The sequence below is a fragment of the Nilaparvata lugens genome, chromosome X, assembly GCF_014356525.2.
Source record: "Nilaparvata lugens isolate BPH chromosome X, ASM1435652v1, whole genome shotgun sequence".
Classification (NCBI taxonomy): Eukaryota; Metazoa; Arthropoda; class Insecta; order Hemiptera; family Delphacidae; genus Nilaparvata; species Nilaparvata lugens.
Window position 1 is genome coordinate 59,899,938 of NC_052518.1, and position 19,211 is coordinate 59,919,148.

General features: G+C 34.0%; 1 protein-coding gene across 4 annotated transcripts in view; it reads right to left on the reverse strand.

Annotated features, from left to right (window-relative positions):
- LOC111060571 (eyes absent homolog 2) overlaps nucleotides 1-19,211 on the reverse strand; it is a 133,692-nt gene that overhangs the window by 42,630 nt on the left and 71,851 nt on the right. For all 4 annotated transcript variants that reach the window (XM_039443388.1, XM_039443387.1, XM_039443386.1 and 1 more), the window contains one exon: nucleotides 15,828-15,917. In XM_039443388.1, coding sequence (XP_039299322.1) covers nucleotides 15,828-15,917 — 90 coding nt within the window. The remainder of the gene's footprint in view (nucleotides 1-15,827; nucleotides 15,918-19,211) is intronic.

The following is a 19,211-nucleotide window of genomic DNA, read 5'->3' on the forward strand; positions in this document are numbered from 1 at the left end:
ATATAGTATATAACATAAAACACAATAGCGCAGACAAGAAGACAGGCAATATCTCATTGAACAAAAACAATCAATTGTTTTGACGACCGAAAACCAGTTTTCCAGTTCTCCGGTGTGAGTGTTTGTACTCACAATCATAGCAGTTGGGACTGTGTTAGGCCAGTTTCACACGGTAGAGTCCTTGCTCCTGGAGATCATATTATGGAAGATCTTATTTCATATTTTGCAGCTCTCCTGTGCTTTCACATGGGGATCTTACGAATAAGCCAACAGATCTAACAAATACGCTGACATTTGCTCAAAGTATGACTCATCACTTTTTCTCAAAATCTAACTTCCTTAAAAATATAGATAGAAGATTTCTGATTTTGGATTTGGATTCAGTGACCCCAAATTCTTAAATGTGTAAGTCCCATTTTCAAAAATACCCGAAAACAAGGGAGTTATAGCTGTTTTTGATATAGCTTTCCATTATCATATGATTATATCGTAAGGCTACTTTCACACGATAGGAGACGTGCAACTTGAACACTGAACAGTGTTCACGTTTTTTTGTTGAAGTACATTGAGTCAAATCGTGTCTTTCACATAGTGACTCCTAGCCAGGAACCTCCTTTTGTCACATCTTTTCCCCTCGAGGCAAGCAGAAACCAGCTTGGATCGAGATACTAGCGGACAAATCGTCGCTTTCACATGGTGATTCTACATCTCTCCGGTCACCACTTTTTCTCAAAAACTATCTTTCTTAAAAATGAAGATAGAAAGATTCGGATTTGGGTTCAGCGACCCCAAATTCTTTAAAGCGTAAGTCCCATTTTCGAAAATATCTGAAAACAAGGAAGTTATGGCTGTTTTTAATAAAGCTTTCTATTATCATATAATTATACGGTAAAAACGAACAGGTACTGTACTATACAGTACGTAAGTACTGAAGCTATTATAATACAACTTACACTGTATTCGTGAAGGAAATTTGGTAGGATATTTATCTTGATTTCTGAAAATACCCCAAAAAAAGGGAGTAGGATAACTTTGGAAAACCAAAGTTTTCCTGCCGATTGAAGTAACATTAAAAATTAGTGTTAAAACGTGTAACAAATATCAGATCACTATCCAAGCTATCAAGCTTTTCATAAATTTATTTGTCTCCTCATGGCAGGAGGTTTGCACCCAACGTTTTCACTTAAACATTTCTGTGATTAAATTGTGATAGAACACATTATCGTATTGATCTTCTAAATCCAGTTACATGTACATCAATTTTCATAAAATTGATTTTTTACCATTCCTATGAATTCTAAGTATTCTATGGATTCTTTATACAGGTTCAGCACAACTTCTTAAATAACATTATGTTTGATTCAACAGAATTCATAAGGACAACAAAACATCGAACAACAAAAAAACGCTTTCTGAGTAACTGGCTTTAACAAAGCATGGCATCACGAAATACGGTACAATAATTTAGAAAAGTTGGTACAATGGTTATGCTTTTCGCAGTATTGAACTGCTTTGTACTATGATTCATGGTTTTCATTCTGTATCATTCTTTAATAAAAATAAAACAAGATTCCGGTTTCAAAAGCATCAAAGTCGCCAGGCTGATCTGAACTATTCATGACTTTCTCAGTATCCATTATCCACTCAGCAGTTCTAATACACAGACATCAGTTTCACTTGGAATGGCATGACATTTTCTATTCTTTCAATTCCTATTATTACCATAGATCAATTCAGATCAGCACAATTTTTATACTGTATGTTCATAATAGATTTTTCTGATTGTTAAAAAGAAATAGTCAATAATTGCTAGGAATTTAAAGTGATATTCAACGATTTGAACCTGATAAACTGGATTGTTGAATGACAATTGAAATTCAGTGAATTTTACTGTACAACATTCCTTTTCCTCCTATTTTATTAGGTGATGAATGGAGATGATTTATGATTCAATATTTGGATTCATCTTTCCATAGTTCAATATTTTTTTGAAAAACTGGAACTTTTAAAAATTAAAAATGTTTTTGTTCAAACTTCTCAGGTGTTCAATAACTACTTGAAACCTTTGCCTGTCCCTTTGTGAGGTAGGAGTATTATTATCTTAGTACGTACTATATAATCATATGATAATGGAGAGCTATATTAAAAACAGCTATAACTCCCTTGTTTTCGGGTATTTTTGAAAATGGGACTAATGCTTCAAAGAATTTGGGGTCGCTGAATCCAAATCCGAAATCAGAAATCTTCTATCTATATTTTTAAGGAAGTTAGACTTTGAGAAAAAGTGATGAGTCATACTTTGAGCAAACGTCGGCGTAGTTGTTAGATCTGTTGGCTTATTTGTAAGATCCCCATGTGAAAGCACAGGAGAGCTGCAAAATATGAAATATGATCTCCCAGGAGCGAGGACTCTGTCGTGTGAAACTGGCCTAAACGTACTAAGATAATAATACTCCTGCCTCACAAAGGGACAGGCAAAGGTTTCAAGAAGTTTTTGAACACCTGAGAAGTTTAAACATAAACATTTTTAATTTTTAAAAGCTCTAGTTTTCCAAAAAAATATTGAACTATGAAAAGATGAATCCAAATATGAAATCATAAATCATCTCCACTCATCACCCAATAAAATAGAAGGAAAAGGAATGTTGTACAGTAAACTTCACTGAATTTCAATTGTCATTCAACAATCCAATTTATCAGGTTCAAATCGTTGAATATCACTTTAAATTCCCAGCAATTATTGACTATTTCTTTTTAACAATCAGAAAAATCTATTATGAACATACAGTATAAAGTGTAAAGAACATACAGTGCTGATCTGAATTGATCTATGGTAATAATAGGAATTGAAAGAATAGACAATGTCATGCCATTCAAAGTGGAACTGATGTCTGTGTATTAGAACTGCTGAGTGGATAATGCATACTGAAAAAGTCATGAATAGTTCAGACCAGCCTGGCGACTTTGATGCTTTTGAAACCGGAATCTTGTTTTATTTTTATTACATAATGATACAGAATGAAAACCATGTATCATAGTACAAAGCAGTTCGATACTTTGTATCATGAGTAAGATTAACATAATCATGGCTTGTCGATTTTAGTCGCAGAGCTAAATCCTCAGCCATAATGCGAAAAGCATAACCATTGTACCAACTATTCTAAAATATCGTACTGTATTTCGTGAAGTCATGCTTTGTTAAAGCCAGTTACTCAGAAAGCGTTTTTTTGTTGTTCGATGTTTTGTTGTCCTTATGAATTCTGTTGAATCAAACATAATGTTATTTAAGTAGTTGTGCTGAACTTGGAGAAAATTTGGCAAAGTTTGACATTCAATAGGAAAAAATTTATAAGTGATATCAAAATTTGGCGGTATGGCGCCAGATTTCCAAACATTTCTGAACAATTTGGTACCATTTTCATGATTATCGGTTGGAAAATAGCGTTAAAATAGCGTATAACATTGTTATTGTCCAGGAGTGCTAACATTTGGGGGGGGGGTTGCGCAGACTGCATCCTTGTCATTGTAGTGAGGGGGGATTCCCAATAGGGTCAATATTGTAACGACTGACAATCTTCTTGTTTGGAATGTTTTCTGAATCGTGCTAATACAGTCACAAATACTTTGCTTCTGAATAAAAAACTATGCTCATATGAATCATAACTTGTTTTGGGTTTAGGCAATACCTACTATTACTAACAGGCCCCACAACTAATTAATGACGTCATAACATGTAGATTGATTCTTCTTAGATCATAGTAGTTTCTACTAGCTTATCAATGTAGCTTTTGTTACTGTATCAATTTTTTTTATTGGATGGAATACTATCTAAATTTCAGATTAAAGACACTTGTATTTTATCAAAAGGAGATTTTATTGAAATAGAAACACTTTATTCCACAAATGCAATAATTTATTCATACTTTCAGCTTGATAGACATAGGCCTACTCGATTCAGTGATAGAGCTATTGATAAATTCATCTCAATCAAAAATACTTAATAATAGCCTGTATCAAAATCGAAGAAGAGGTGAATCAAAGATAAACCAAATTTGATGTAACTCTTTTTTAGGAAAGAGGCTCCTACAAACTTGATCACAATAAATCTGTGGTACAAAGAAACCCATCAGGAGACTGTTTTTCAGTTAGGTAAAACCTTTAATATTATGATGTTATGGACAGTTCCAACACTTTGCATTTACTTTTTAATTTATCAGTTCAAAAGTTCTCTCACACACTTTATTTACACTGTTCTTCCACACTCTAATTACACTGTTATTTCACATTTTATTTACACTGTTCTTTCACACTTCTTTTAAGAAGTGTAGTTAGCACAAGTTTAGTTATCACACAAATATAATGGCCGATATCTGCAACGTATGTCTAAAGTCACTTAAGAACGTGAAAGTGAAAGTGTTGTGTAGTGACTGCAATAAGAGTTTTCATGGGAAGTGCGTCAACCTATCCGCCGACGACGTGAACTACTTGTCGGATCAGGGCGACGTGTGGCGATGCACGCCGTGCTCCCAGCTGCGACGCAAGAGTATGGTGCTCGAATCCAAATCCACTGTCACATATGATGACATTTTTAAACTAGTCAACGAGCTCAAGGAAGATATCAAGCGTGTGGAAACTAGTCTCGGCACTTCGTTAAACTCCTGTCACTAAGATCTAGCTGAAACTAAAAAAATCGTACAGGACCAGAAGGAGGAAATCACGAAGTTAGTCGAAACAATTAATGAGCTTCGAGGTGAAAATAATGGACTTCGTAAGCAGATTGCTGATCTCCAGTTGAGGGTCGACGAGGCTGAGCAGTATTCGCGACGCAATACAATCGAAATTCACGGCGTACCAGTGCAGAAAGGAGAAAATGTTGTCACCATAGTCAAAGATATTGGCCGATCGCTTGGTTTCCCGGTGAATGATTCTATGATAGACGCCTGTCATCGCCTGCGTTCCAAGGTGGGTTCCGGAAGGCATCCTGGCATTATAGTCAGGATGGTAAGGAGGCTGGATGCAGAAGAGCTGCTGCAGAAACGACGGGTGAAGCGTAATTTCAACACGCACGACATCGGTCTGACGGCGAAGCCAGCGGAGCCGGTCTACCTGAATGAGTGCCTATCACCAGCCCGACGTACCTTGTTCAGTGCGGCTCGGAAAGTGAAGAATGAAAAGAACTATAGCTATTTATGGGTTAGAGGTGGAAAAATTTTTCTTCGGAAAGAACAGGGTTTATCTGTGATCACGGTCACGAAAATGGAAGATCTAGAAAAACTGCAAGTCTTTTCAAATTCTTAATGTACTTGTTTTATAAATTCCCTATATTATTTTTTTTCGGTAAATTTATAAAATGTATTTCCTTTTATAACAATTTTTTATTTGAGTTTCTGGTTTCAATTATTGTTTTCTTTAGAACTGTCAATGGTCAAAATGTAATAGGCCTACTCATTTTATGGTCTTGGTTATTATTCAGACTTATTGTTATTCAGAGTTCAAGGTAAATTTTAAGAGCGTTTTAGATAAGAGTTCTGTTTCAGCTGCTTTCGATTTATTCATCAGCCAGTTATCAGATCTGATAGAAAAATGTAAATATAGTAAATCTAGAAATAGTACCAATGCACTACCTGATAAATTAACTCCATGGATTTCAGATTATTTATTTAGAGGTATTGATAGGAGAAAAAAATTGTACAAATTGATGATTTCAAGACCATATGATGTAAATCTGAAAGAGTATTACAAATCATTCAGAAACAGGTTGAAATCTGATTTGAGGAAAGCTAAGGAAGAGTACTACATGAATGAATTTGATAATTGTTCTGGTAATGTGAGGAATCAATGGAGAATAGTAAATAGATTGATAGGAGAACGAGAACCCAAGGTAGAAGTTACTAGCTTAGTAGTAAATTCGTATACTGTCACTGACAAAGAACGTATTGCTAAAGAATTCAATTCATTTTTTATTAACATTTCTCAACAATTACGAAATTCAGTTATTTTTACAGAGGATCACGAAGAAATAGATTCCCGCTTCACTTGTAAAGATATGCCACATTCATTATTCTTATTTCCGACTGACGAAACAGAAGTTTTAAAAATAATAGCTGATCTAAAAAGCAATAAAGCCCCTGGAATTGACAACATTAATAGTTATATTGTAAAAAAAATTGCCATTCATATTGCTGGAGTTCTGAGTGAACTTTTCAATTGGAGCATGAAGACTGGTGAATTTCCTGAATGTTTGAAGATTGCAATTGTGATCCCAATCTTCAAGCATGGTAACAGAGAAGAATTGAATTGTTACCGCCCAATATCGCTGTTGCCTGTTTTTGCCAAGATTTTCGAAAAGATAATAAAAATACGATTAATAAGTTTTCTCAAAAGATTTGATTATTTTAGTAAAAATCAATTTGGTTTTAGAGAGGGCTTGAGTACCGAAGATGGTCTGGTTACATTTATTGAGGATATTTATAATAGTATTAATGAAGGTAAAAAATGTTCAGCCCTGTATGTAGATATCACTAAAGCATTTGATACAGTAGACCACTCAATATTATTGAAAAAGTTGTATGCAGCAGGAGTACGAGGTTTACCTTATAAATGGTTTGAAAGTTATCTCACAAACAGAAAGCAGTGTGTAAGAATTGGTGGATGTTATAGTAATTTTGAAAACATTGTATATGGAGTGCCCCAGGGTTCTGTATTAGGGCCTATTCTATTTCTTGTGTATATCAATGACCTATGTAATGCTAAACTAGATGGGAAATTGACTGCTTTTGCAGATGATACAGCACTTATTCAGGAATTGATTGCGATGCATTATATGTGAAAATGAGTGCCGACTTGAGAGTCTTAAACTACTGGTTTAGTAAGAATTACATGGTAATGAGTGAAAAAACTAAATATATGATTTTCAACCTAAGAGGAGATCTATTCTTTAATACACCATTGTCGTATCACCGTTACTCATGCGCTGCTATAGATAACTGCAACTGCCTGACAATTGAGACTGTGAGCAATATTAAATACCTTGGTCTAGTTATTGACTCAAATCTATCTTGGAAGAAACATGTAGCTAAATTAAAAAAAGAGTTCTGTAGAGGGATTAGGAGTTTTTACATGTTGAGAGAGCTGTGCCCCACTGGGGTGATGATAAATGCATATCATGCTCTCATTAGTTCCAGGATGAGTTATGGGCTCGTATTATGGGGTGGGACTTATGTCTCAACACTTTATCCCATCATAATTTTTCAAAAGTCCTTCATTCGTATTATAACCAGAACACCTAGAACTGATCATTCATGGCCGATATTTGTTCATCTCAAGATACTTCCAATAAGAAATCTTTATGTTTATAAAGTATTGAAGCTTTTTTTCTTAGGAGTTTGAATGAAAATATCATTAGAGATGTGAGATATAACTTTAGACGGTTTATGGTTCAGGTTCCACATTCGAATTTAACGATATTTCAACATTCATATTATTTTAATGGTCCTAGATTGTTCAATCTAGTGTCGCAATATCTAAATTGCCAGGAACTTTCACATTCATTTCTGAAATGTTTGAAAAACTACCTGCTCAGTGTTAATGACTGTGAATCATTTCTGAATATTGTAAGATGATATTCTTAAATAAGAAATTCTTTTATTTATTATTATTAAATCCTAAATAATAATCTAGTTAACATATCCTTTCTTAGAGTATGCATTTTGCATTGTAAATTTTCTATTTTTTGGTTTTATCTCTGTATGCCTTTTATTTTTCATAATGTAATTACTTCATCCTTGTTTTCATGTGATGGGCTACCGTAGCAGAAAAAAAAGTATTTTCTTTTAAGTTATAATTTATTATGCCAAGTTTATTTATAGAGCGGAGCGGCCTACTCCTCTGAGTATTTTTAGTTGTTTTATTAGGAGTAGTACACCCCAATCGGGCTTATGCCAAGGGGTGTCCACTTTTATTTCACATTTTTTTATATCTTTCTTTTCTATTCTGTATTATGTTTGTTTGTGAAATAAATGAATTGATTGATTGATTGATTGATTTTAAATTTTCCACTCACACTTTATTTACACTGTTCTTCTACACTTCATGTAAACCGTTGTTTTGTAGAATTATAGTTCTTTCTTCTTATCGTTCGTATCCATTCTCGTTTTAAAGTAGTTTCATCTTGAAAAAGAAAATACCGTACGGATCGAAACTTTTGGAGTCTTGTTATAATTCCCGCAACAATTAGGTACACAACAGTATCCCATGATTTAAAACCCCAAATTCATTATTACTTTTCACAAACGAATATTAAAAGAATGATAAACGAACCATATTCATTGAAATAGAAGACCGTGAAAATTGAATTTTTAATTCTAATTTTGTTGATTACCATATCAGATGTGATAACAAGCATCAGCGCTCTTATTTAGCCTGCTTACCGCCAGTAAATCATGGATCTACATGTGATGACGTCCTAGTTTATTAGAAATCAGTTGTGGGGCCTGAAGTAATAGTAGGTAATTAGGTATTGGTTTAGGCGCCTGCTGGCGCCTGCGCGGTAGATTCTATCAAATTCAAAATTGACCAGAAATGAATTCGATTGTTTAAAAAATAGAAAAATAAACAGTTATCAACTGTCCATTGTTCAGTTGTTTACAGCCGTTGTACATGGTGATCTGCACTTGTTTTGGTCAATCAGGAATTAGGTACTTCTCGTAATATTTGCTACCGTAATATTTGCCATTCTAAGGATTCGTGTATAGATAGACCCGCATTTCCATTATTTATCTGATCCTTGGAAGGGGCCCAGGCCCCCCTGCCCCTCCTAAATGGCGCCCCTGGAAGAAAAGCTGAAAATCTAATAACTAATGTACAGTATGATAGTCTAATCCTTCTTGGCTAATGACATTTTCTTTGATGAGTTAGGTTCCAATAACTTACTTACTTGGCAAATAGTGTGCGTCACAGATGGCTAAATCAATTTTAAACTTATAATTTTTATTAATCTGCCTGAAAATCCACGTAATACTGGAGGTAAATCCAAATATATTTATGAAAAAAAATTTTAATGACTGGTTAAAGGAGGTTGGAAGAACGAATATAGAAGAGATATTGAATGAAAAAGACTAAGAAATTGTCAAAAACCACAGATTTATTGATACTTAGAGAAACCGGTTTCGGTTATTACACCATTGTCAATCTCTGATAAACTTTATCCACTACTGATAGAGTTCATCAGAGATTGACAATGGTGTAATAACCGAAAACGGTTTCTCTAAGTATCAATAAATATGTGGGTTTTGACAATTTCTTAGTCTTTTTCATTCAATATGAATAATTACCACAATATCAACTTCTCAACTACACAAAAATAGAAGAGACAATTCATTCATTGTATAAATAGAGCAAATGTCGTGTAATTGGTCCAAGTTTAACTCTAAATCTATTCTCCTTTGTGGAGAATTTTTATAAAGTTTATTAAAAAATAATGTTGTATTTTCTGTAACTACGATATATAGCAGTTAGATTTAGTTATTATGATTAATTATCTAAGTTCAACTGTAAATTTTATTCATGATTATTTGGTTGCAGAAGATGTAGCTTTGTATGATTTGAATTTTTTACCCTGTTATCATGGATAATAAAAACCAATTTGATTTGATTTTTTAACTGAGGCCACTTTGCTTTATTATCCATATCAACTTGAAAATAGTCAATGGAAGGTTGGAAATTAACTTACAATAATATACATATATACATTGAAAAGTTTGATCCTGTACTCCAAACAATATTATTACTGAATAAATTAGTTTCTATCTAGAATCAAAATAAATATATTTAAATCTCAAGAATGAAGAATCATGATTTTTATTTGTCTATGCATGAATCATCCTATTAACAGCCTTCAGCACTTACTGTATCTATATAATATAGTGCACTCATATATTAATGAACTTGTATGTCGATTTAGAAGAATTAGTCAAATGAAGTTAGTGTTCTTTGATAATACTGTTGAAGCAATAGAATATCATCAATAGCCAGGGTACTCAAAAGCAGATCAGTCATGTAAAAAGAATGAGTAGACAATGCAGTATATAATAATAATAATGGACTTTTCTAGGAAGAGAAGACTGATGTGTGAGTGCGTGTGTCAATTATTGTGTGAGTGGTGCTACTGAAATAATGAACTTCTTTCTCTAGAAAGAGAAGACTGATGTATGAGAGAGCGCATCGACTGAGAGAGAGTAGAGCTATGAAGACCGATGTTTGTGAGCCAGCATGCTTTTTTACTCTGTCCCCCATCTCATCAGTTAATTTTACTGAGTAAGACACTTCTTGAACAGCCTTCCTAGAGAACACCCTTAACACTTAAAAACTTACATTTAAACAAAATGTAAATTTTCGAAAATTGAATTTTCATTTAAATGTTTTTAATCTATGTGTGTCGTGTGTATCCTGTTTCAATTTATATATAATATATATAAATTGAAACAGGATATATTTATAAATTGAATTTACATATTATGTAGATTATCAACCAGGTATATCCGATAAGCAGTTTCACTTACTTGCTGACGTTTCACCATTATTCCAAATAACATCTTCAAAGCACAGTTAAATGCTTCACTGACTCCTGCCTTTGCTTCGAAATTCTTCCTCGTGGTTGAAGGGAGTACCTCCTCCCCTCTCTTTCTTCTATGTGTTCGGCCTGGTGCTGCTGGGTGAATGGAATTCCTGGAGAAGTGTCTGGCTTTTGTGATGTGTTTGACACTTCTCCGGGAATTCCATTCACCCAGCAGCGCCATGCCGAGCACGTGGAAGAAGGAGAGGGTAGGAGGTACTCCCTTCGACCATTATGAAGAATTTCGAAACAAAGGCAGGAGTCTATGTTGCATTTAACTGCGCTCTGAAGATGTTATTTGGGATAATGGCGAAACGTCAGCAAGTAAGTGAAACTGCTTATCAGATGTACCTGGTTGATAATTTACCATATTTATCCATCTGCGAATTTTTGAAAGTTAACATATATATACAGGGTGATTCATGATTATGGTAGAATAATTTAATACGTGATAGAAGAGGTAAAATAAGAGAAAAAGGTCTTATAAACATATATCCATAAACGCTTCATTAGCGAGCTATACAGAGTGAAAGATTTCACCCGGAATTCAGTTCCTCTGGTGAAATACACCGATGCTGAATTGTTTGGGGACTAGTTTTTGAAAAACTTATGCTAGATTCATATGGAAAAATATCTGAAAAAATTAATAAAACTAGTCTGGAAGCTGTAGTGTGAGTAGTTTTTGAGAAAAAAGTTGAAATATGCAAAAAATTCAAGTAGAAAACACAGACTTCTACGTTTGATGCCCAATAACTTTCTTTAATGACCAGTAAACAAATAATTTTTTGCAATAAAAATTGTAGAGAATTTAATTCTGGAAAGAATGATGTAAGCTGTGTAAACTAAATTTGAATAAAAGTTGGATAAAATGTATTCTTATGTAGTACATTACACCACAAAAATTTGCTGTTTATTAGGAGAGAACTAATAACTCATAAGTTGTACCTGATTGCAAATAAAATATTCAGTTTTTTAGGAAAAGTTTTTTTTATATGAAAGTAGCATATCTAAATGACATTGAACTTATACCAAAAGACTAGTAGATTATGCCATTAAGCCTGGGAGGAATCTCGAACAGAAGTAGATGATCTCCTATGATTCCTGCCCAAATGTTTACTGAAAACTGATGTTGTGGAAGATTGGGATTGATGGCATGAGGATTCTCAGCTGCCCAAATATGTTGGTTGTGGACGTTAACGATAGCTGTTCTTGTAAAGTGTGCCTCGTTGGTAAATAAAATGGTTGTTAAAAAGTTTGGGTAAACAAGTTTTACTAAAAACCATCAGCAAATACCAGCACGGGGAATAAAGTCTCGTGGCAATAGAGTAAGAACTTTCTGGAGGTGGTATGGATGTAATTGTTGCTCTTTTAGTATCCTCCAAATAATAGATTAATTGACATTAAACTGCACTGACAATTCTCTTGTGTTCTTCTTGGGATGTTCATAAATTTCATTAAGAACTTGTTCTTCTAACTCAACAGTCTTAGTAGATCGGGGTTTGCCTGCATAAATGTGCTCTTTGGATATCAAAGAATCTGTCTCAGACAGACGTTGATGTATAGTAGCAAAAACCTTGAACTTGGACATACTCGGTTAGGAAAGTTCTCTTGATACAAACGTCTTGCTTCAGTACTATAACAGTAGTGTCCCATTCCATACATTAAATGAATGTCAGCTAATTCGGAGTATGAATAATGTCTAAAATTACCAGCCATTTTTTAAAAAGTCAACACTTAACACAAAAGCAAAGTGAAATGGTTACAAATAACTGGTTAATAGGTTAAACAAAAAACACAGCGTGGCTACAGTAGGCCTAACTTACAGTTTGTTTTTTTGTTCAACAATGAGCTAAAATATTTCTGAAAATAATTCTCAGCTGATAATTTCTTTTGAATATTTTTTTATTTAAAACAAAATAAATCAGCTGTTTTGGAAAAGCTGTTCTTAAAATCAATGTTCTATTTGCAACCAGCTACAACCTATGAGTTCCTCATAAAACAGCAAATTTTGTGGTGTAATGTACTACATAAGAATACATTTTATCCAACTCTTATTTAAATTAAGTTCACACAGCTTACATCATTTTTTTCAGAATTAAATCCTCTACAATTTTTATTGCAAAAAATTATTTGTTTACTGGTCATTAAAGAAAGTTATTGGGCATCAAACGTAGAAGTCTGTGTTTTTCTACTTAGATTTTTTGCATATTTCAACTTTTTTCTCAAAACTACTCATACTACAGATTCCAGACTAGTTTTATTCAATTTTTCAGATATTTTTCCATATGAATCCAGCATTAGTTTTTCAAAAACTAGTCCCCAAACAATTCAGCATCGGTGTATTTCACCAGAGGAACTGAATTCCGGGCGAAAGCTTTCACTCTGTGTAGTTCGCTAATGAAGTGTTTATGGATATATGTTTATAAGAACTTTTTTTCTTATTTTTACCTCTACTATCACGTATTAAATTATTTTATCATAATTATGAATCACCCTGTATATATATGTACATTTAAATGTAAGTTTTTAATCTATCCGTGTCGTGTGTATCCTGTTTATATTTATATTATACACTTTATATAATTTATTAGAAAACTAAATGAAACTAAATAAATTGGAACAGGATACACATGACATGGATAGATTAAAAACTTACATTTAAACGAAAATATTTGGGAGCTGGGCCCCCTTTGTCAATTAAACAAACAGGAAGTGAAGTCCAAGTGATGACTTCACTTCCTGTTTGATTGACAAAGGGACAAAGGGGGCCCAGCTATATACAGGGTGTTTCAGAAGTAGTGTCGAGAATTTTAGGGTATTGTACCTGTATGCTAGGAGACTACAAATGTCATATTTGAAGTGTCCAAAACTCAGCGGTTATCCTTATAGCTGCCATTTTGTTTTTTTCACTTAAAAATTTTTATCTCAAGAACGAAATGTTGTATTGATCTGAAATTTGGCATGAATATTTATGCTATAAAGACTCAACTATAAAAAATTAAAAAAAAAATTTTCGTTGAAATTTTCCAAAATGGCGGCCATTTTAAATTTTTGATGGCGAATATCTCGAAAACCGTCCATTTTACAGAAAATTTACAAGAGACAAAAAAGTTAGAAAATTTTTTCACAATTCCAATGATACCTAATTTATTAAGATTGGTCGAAGAATAACAGAGAAATTAATTTTTTTCGTACTGCATGCATGACCACTTTTCACCATTTAAAGATCAATATTAATTTTTTTTATAATTTCATGAAAACCGTTCTTATTACAGAAATATACAAGAATAACTTCCCTCCAAATTTTATTTTACATTGAAAAATATTAATTTCACTCAAATCGGTTCACTGATACTAATGCAGCAATTGCTCAAAATGCCGTCCTTCAACTTGATTACACAGTCTGCACCTTTCAATCATGGACCGTCGAACTGCTATAAAAGCATTTTCATCATCTTGAATGGCACCTGCTGCAGCAACCACTCTTGCCACAAGGTCTTCTTCGTTTTCTACTGGCGTGCTGTAAACAAGGTCTTTCATATGGCCCCAGAAAAAAAAATCTAAAGGGTTGAGGTCAGGTGAACGTGCGGGCCACGGTACTGGTCCACCCCGCCCAATCCACCGCTGACGATAGGTCATGTTCAGAAAGTCCGTAACAACATTTCCGAAATGAGCAGGGGCACCATCATGTTGAAACCAAATATTATATCTGTTTGCAAGAGGCACATCTTCCAAAAGTTCTGGTAGTATGTCTCTTAAAAAAGTAATGTACGTGGGAGAATTCAGACGATTAGGAAGAATGTATGGTCCAATCACGCGATTACCTAAGATACCCGCCCAAACATTCAGCGAAAATCTATGCTGATAACCACGCACTTTGACCTCATGAGGATTGTCTAAGGCCCAGACGTGACTGTTGCGAGAGTTGAGGATTCCTTCTCTTGTAAAGCTGGACTCATCGGTAAATAACACATTTTCTAGAAAATTTGGTTGGATAATGTCTTGCTGAAGAAACCAACGGGCACAGTTTACTCTTGGCTCATAGTCGCGTTCAACCAATGAGTGAACTTTTTGAAAGCGGAAGGGGTGAAGTCTTTCCTTGTTTAGTACACGCCACACAGAAGAAGCACTTGAATTGATTTGCTTTGCAACTGCTCTCGTACTCGTTCTAGGATTGAAATCGAATTTCTGCAATACTTCCTCTTCAAAAGCAACATTTCGAACTGCTCGAGGCCTACCAGCAATTACCCTATTCCGTTCAAATGAACCAACTTCTCTCAGCCGATTGTGAGTTCTTGTGAACACCTTGTCGGAAGGGAGACGGCGGTTTGGAAATGCAGCTGCATACATTCTTCTTGCTTCGGTCGCATTGCCAAGAGCTGCTCCATACATGAAGTGAATATCGGTGTACTCCAGCGAACTAAATTCCATTACAATAATTAAATATTTGTGTAGAAGCAACGTAAGAAAATATTGAAACTGGAAATTTAAGATAGAAATAAGACCTAGGAAACGTGAGACTAAGAAATAGGAAGCACTACATCTGGTTCTTTACTTTTAATGAAGCAACAATACTTTTACAAGACAAACATTATCATCTGAAAACCATTGTAAAATCATCTGTTTGCCCATATAGAGCCATACCGAGTTTCAAAGCTTCATCTTAAATACATCTGGAATAAAACAATTAATATTGATCTTTAAATGGTGAAAAGTGGTCATGCATGCAGTACGAAAAAAATTAATTTCTCTGTTATTCTTCGACCAATCTTAATAAATTAGGTATCATTGGAATTGTGAAAAAATTTGCTAACTTTTTTGTCTCTTGTACATTTTCTGTAAAATGGACGGTTTTCGAGATATTCGCCATCAAAAATTTAAAATGGCCGCCATTTTGAAAAATTTCAACGAAAATTTTTTTTTATTTTTTATAGTTGAGTCTTTATAGCTTAAATATTCATGCCAAATTTCAGATCAATACAACATTTCGTTCTTGAGATAAAAATTTTTAAGTGAAAAAAACAAAATGGCAGCTATAAGGATAACCGCTGAGTTTTGGACACTTCAAATATGACATTTGTAGTCTCCTAGCATCCAGGTACAATACCCTAAAATTCTCGACACTACTTCTGAAACACCCTGTATATAATTGATATTACTATTCAAGAGAGCAAGAGGAGAAAATGAATATTTTAGTTGATATATTTCTACTAACCTCAACATCATTGAAGAAAAAATGAGTGTCTGCCAAATTAAAAATCATCTCTTCCATTCTGAAACCGAGCTGTACAATACTTTGAGTATCCTGCAAAAAAACAAGGAAAGTAGATATCTTTATTGGTGTCTATATTGGTATTGTCAAATCAATTGATAAGGATAATTTCCTGAAAATGGAATATAAAAAATCAATAACAATAATTGATCGATGGGAAACAGAGCATTGTTCTATGTTTCCTTCTAGAAAGGTTCGATAAATTAGTGGAACTTGTTGATTGATGCTGATAGTCATCAAACTAGAAACAAAGAATACTCCATAAGTACTAATGGAATTCTTATTATTATTATATTGAAAGGCTTTCAAAACCTAATGACAGTAGATGTTATATAAGACAGAAATAAATTGTGGATAGCGTATACATAATAAATATATACTAGAATATACAGGTGCATTTTTATGAAGAGACTTTGCTACTTCCCAATAACTGCCCACTTCAGTTACTTGAAGGTTACAGTAGTTTGTTCAGTGAGAAGGCAAACTGTGCCTGGTCGAGTAACAACCAAGTTTTTATAGTTCATTTCTGTTTCTAAACAATCATAAAATATGTTGTAATACTTTAGTATTTGTAAAACTAAAATATACTTTTCCTCCACCTCCTGTCTAAAGTGCTTACTTTACTCCCTGGAACATAATACTAAAGTGTCACTTTTTCGCTCTCGGGAGGAAAAAACAGGAAAACTCCCTAGAGCGTAAAAGTAACTCCATTCAAATAAAATGGGAAGCATCTCTATTTTAAAAACGTACATTTGAAATAGGTTGGAAGGTCTAAGCTCAGATGAGGGAGCTTATAGAGTAGTCACTGAACCAACTAAATTCAATACCTCAACCAGACATTTGATCAATATATGAAATTTATGTTTGTATGCTAAAATTATTACAAACTTCATATCACTATACTAGAAAAATGTATAATTTTTTTATTTCATGTAATTCAAAATACCAGCCAACGAATATTTCTCATTAACTAATCAAATTTGAAACGGGAACTTCATCATAGTTGTAGTTGTGGCGGCCATTGTTGTTACAACTTTTGCCGACAAATAGCGCATAGTGCTGTCGGCGGAGAACTGTGATTACAAGCCAGCCCAGCTGTTTACATTTTAGATTACGTTGTTACATATAGTTTGGTGACGTAGCTACATTTTTAAAAATTACTTTATTTGCAGTTTTTATAAAGATGTAGGTGGAGGAAAAATGTTGTGTATATTACGAGTGAAAAATGTTTTTTCTACCTCAAGAAAATTGTTGCTCTCGGCTTCGCCTCGGGCTTCAAACTTTTTCCTCAGGGAGAAAAAAACAGTACTTTTCACTCTAGATATACAAATAACTATTTTCTAAAACAAATTTTATTCCCAAGAACCTCTTGCAGTCCCCTGTATATTTGAATATAAATGTGTTAATAAATGAATAGTGGAGTTCCAACTCTTTTTAATATTCATAAAATCAAGCTTTCAGTTATAAATGATAACTCAAGTAGTTGTTTGTTGACACCAGTCATGTGTACTGGTATGTTTCTGCTGCAATCCGCTAGATAGTACTAGCAAAGTCTCCTACTACTTGGGAAAAGAATAACTCAAGATCAGCCACTAACGTGACTTTTCACAGGAAAAGTTCGACTGCACAGTTGAAAATCTGAACGTTCGTGCCAGTCTCTTCTAATGCAAGTGTGCAGGCAAAGCCAGCTTTTTGTGTGCTCTTGTAGTTCAGCTGTTAAGAAGATATCGATAGGATAGACCCTAAATTGAGGTACACAATTCAGACCCTACACCTGGTCTAAGAAAAATCTGTTTTCCTGTCAGTCTGGTGAAACATTACGCTAGTAGTTGGCCTTATCAATGTGTCGAATAAACTCGGTTGTAGATGTGATGTATGCCATTGTACAAATTTACAAATTGTATTCAATTTCAATATTTATACAGTTTTTGATAACACAGTTATTTTTATTTGATATATAATTTATAATAAATCTGTTCAATCTAATAAATAGTATTATTTATTGATATAGGATGTAGTATTTAGTATAGGATGATCTGAACTGTAACACGCTGAACGTTGTCCCCGGGCTCTCCTGAGGAGCGCTACATAGATGAGCTGAGTTGCTTGGGGTTTGTCGCTTGTATCGACAAGATAATGCGGCCGGCCAGCGGGACTTGTATCGATCACTTTTTTTGTTAAACTCCCTCTCTACTTTTGGTAGAGAGTTAGTGGGGAGGATATTTTTAATATTCTTTCTGAAGAATGGACATTGATATGTCCAAAGCTCCGCCAATTTATGTAGATGCATAACAATATAATTATCTATAGTTATTATATTACAAATTACTTTTTCATATCATATACAGTTCAATAATTGTTTTCTTAGTCTATATTATGTAAATTCATCTATAATTTTGCTGTATTGTAAGCTATTGTATATAAGTGTATAGGCCAGTATATATTGTAATCTACATAAATAAAGTACTCAATCAATCAATCGCTTCTTCAGTGCATCTTCAGTGATTCTGCAGTCTTCAGTTACTGATCATCACGCCATCTGTCTAAATCTAACCACTAAAAAATTTCTTACACCGCCTACTTCGGACAAGTTTGTCATTAAAACTAACTGGATCGAGGTACACAATGCAATAGCTTCTCAAAACTGGAACACTACTATTGGTCTCGATGATGTGAATAGGGCAACAGACATATTCATCAAAACCTTACAAAATATAATCACAGCTAAATCGCACAGAGTTAAAATATCTTCCAAAAATATCCAACTCAAGTCATGGATCAGCATGGAACTTGTAAATTCTATTCGGCACCGCAACAAGTTGAGAAAAAAATTAAACAGGCAACCATTCAATAATGTTTTAAGAAACGAGTTCACACAATATAGAAATACCTTGCATTCCGCAATAAAACAAGCTAAATATAACTTAACTATCATAAAAACAAAGTCGATGAAGTGTCCAGCAATCCGAGAAAATTGCAGAGAAAATTTACAGGGCGTACAGAAACTAACAAATCATTTCCAATGAGTGCATTCTACCCACCTGGGGAGAATAATGACCCTCAAAAAACTAAAGAAATAGCTAACAATTTTAATAAATACTTTGCAACAGTAGGAACTAACTTAGCCAACTCCATAGTAATTGAGGATGCACCGGTAGTAAGAGACGAGGAGCATGCTACAAACACAGTCTTTGAGCTGCGACCGGTCTCTCAGCAGGAGCTGACCAAAATTATAATGAGCTTGAAAGGCAGATCAGCGCCTGGCTGCGATGGCATTCCTACGAGAGTAATTCAAAGTAGCTTGGTCATACTAATTTTTCCTCTTTT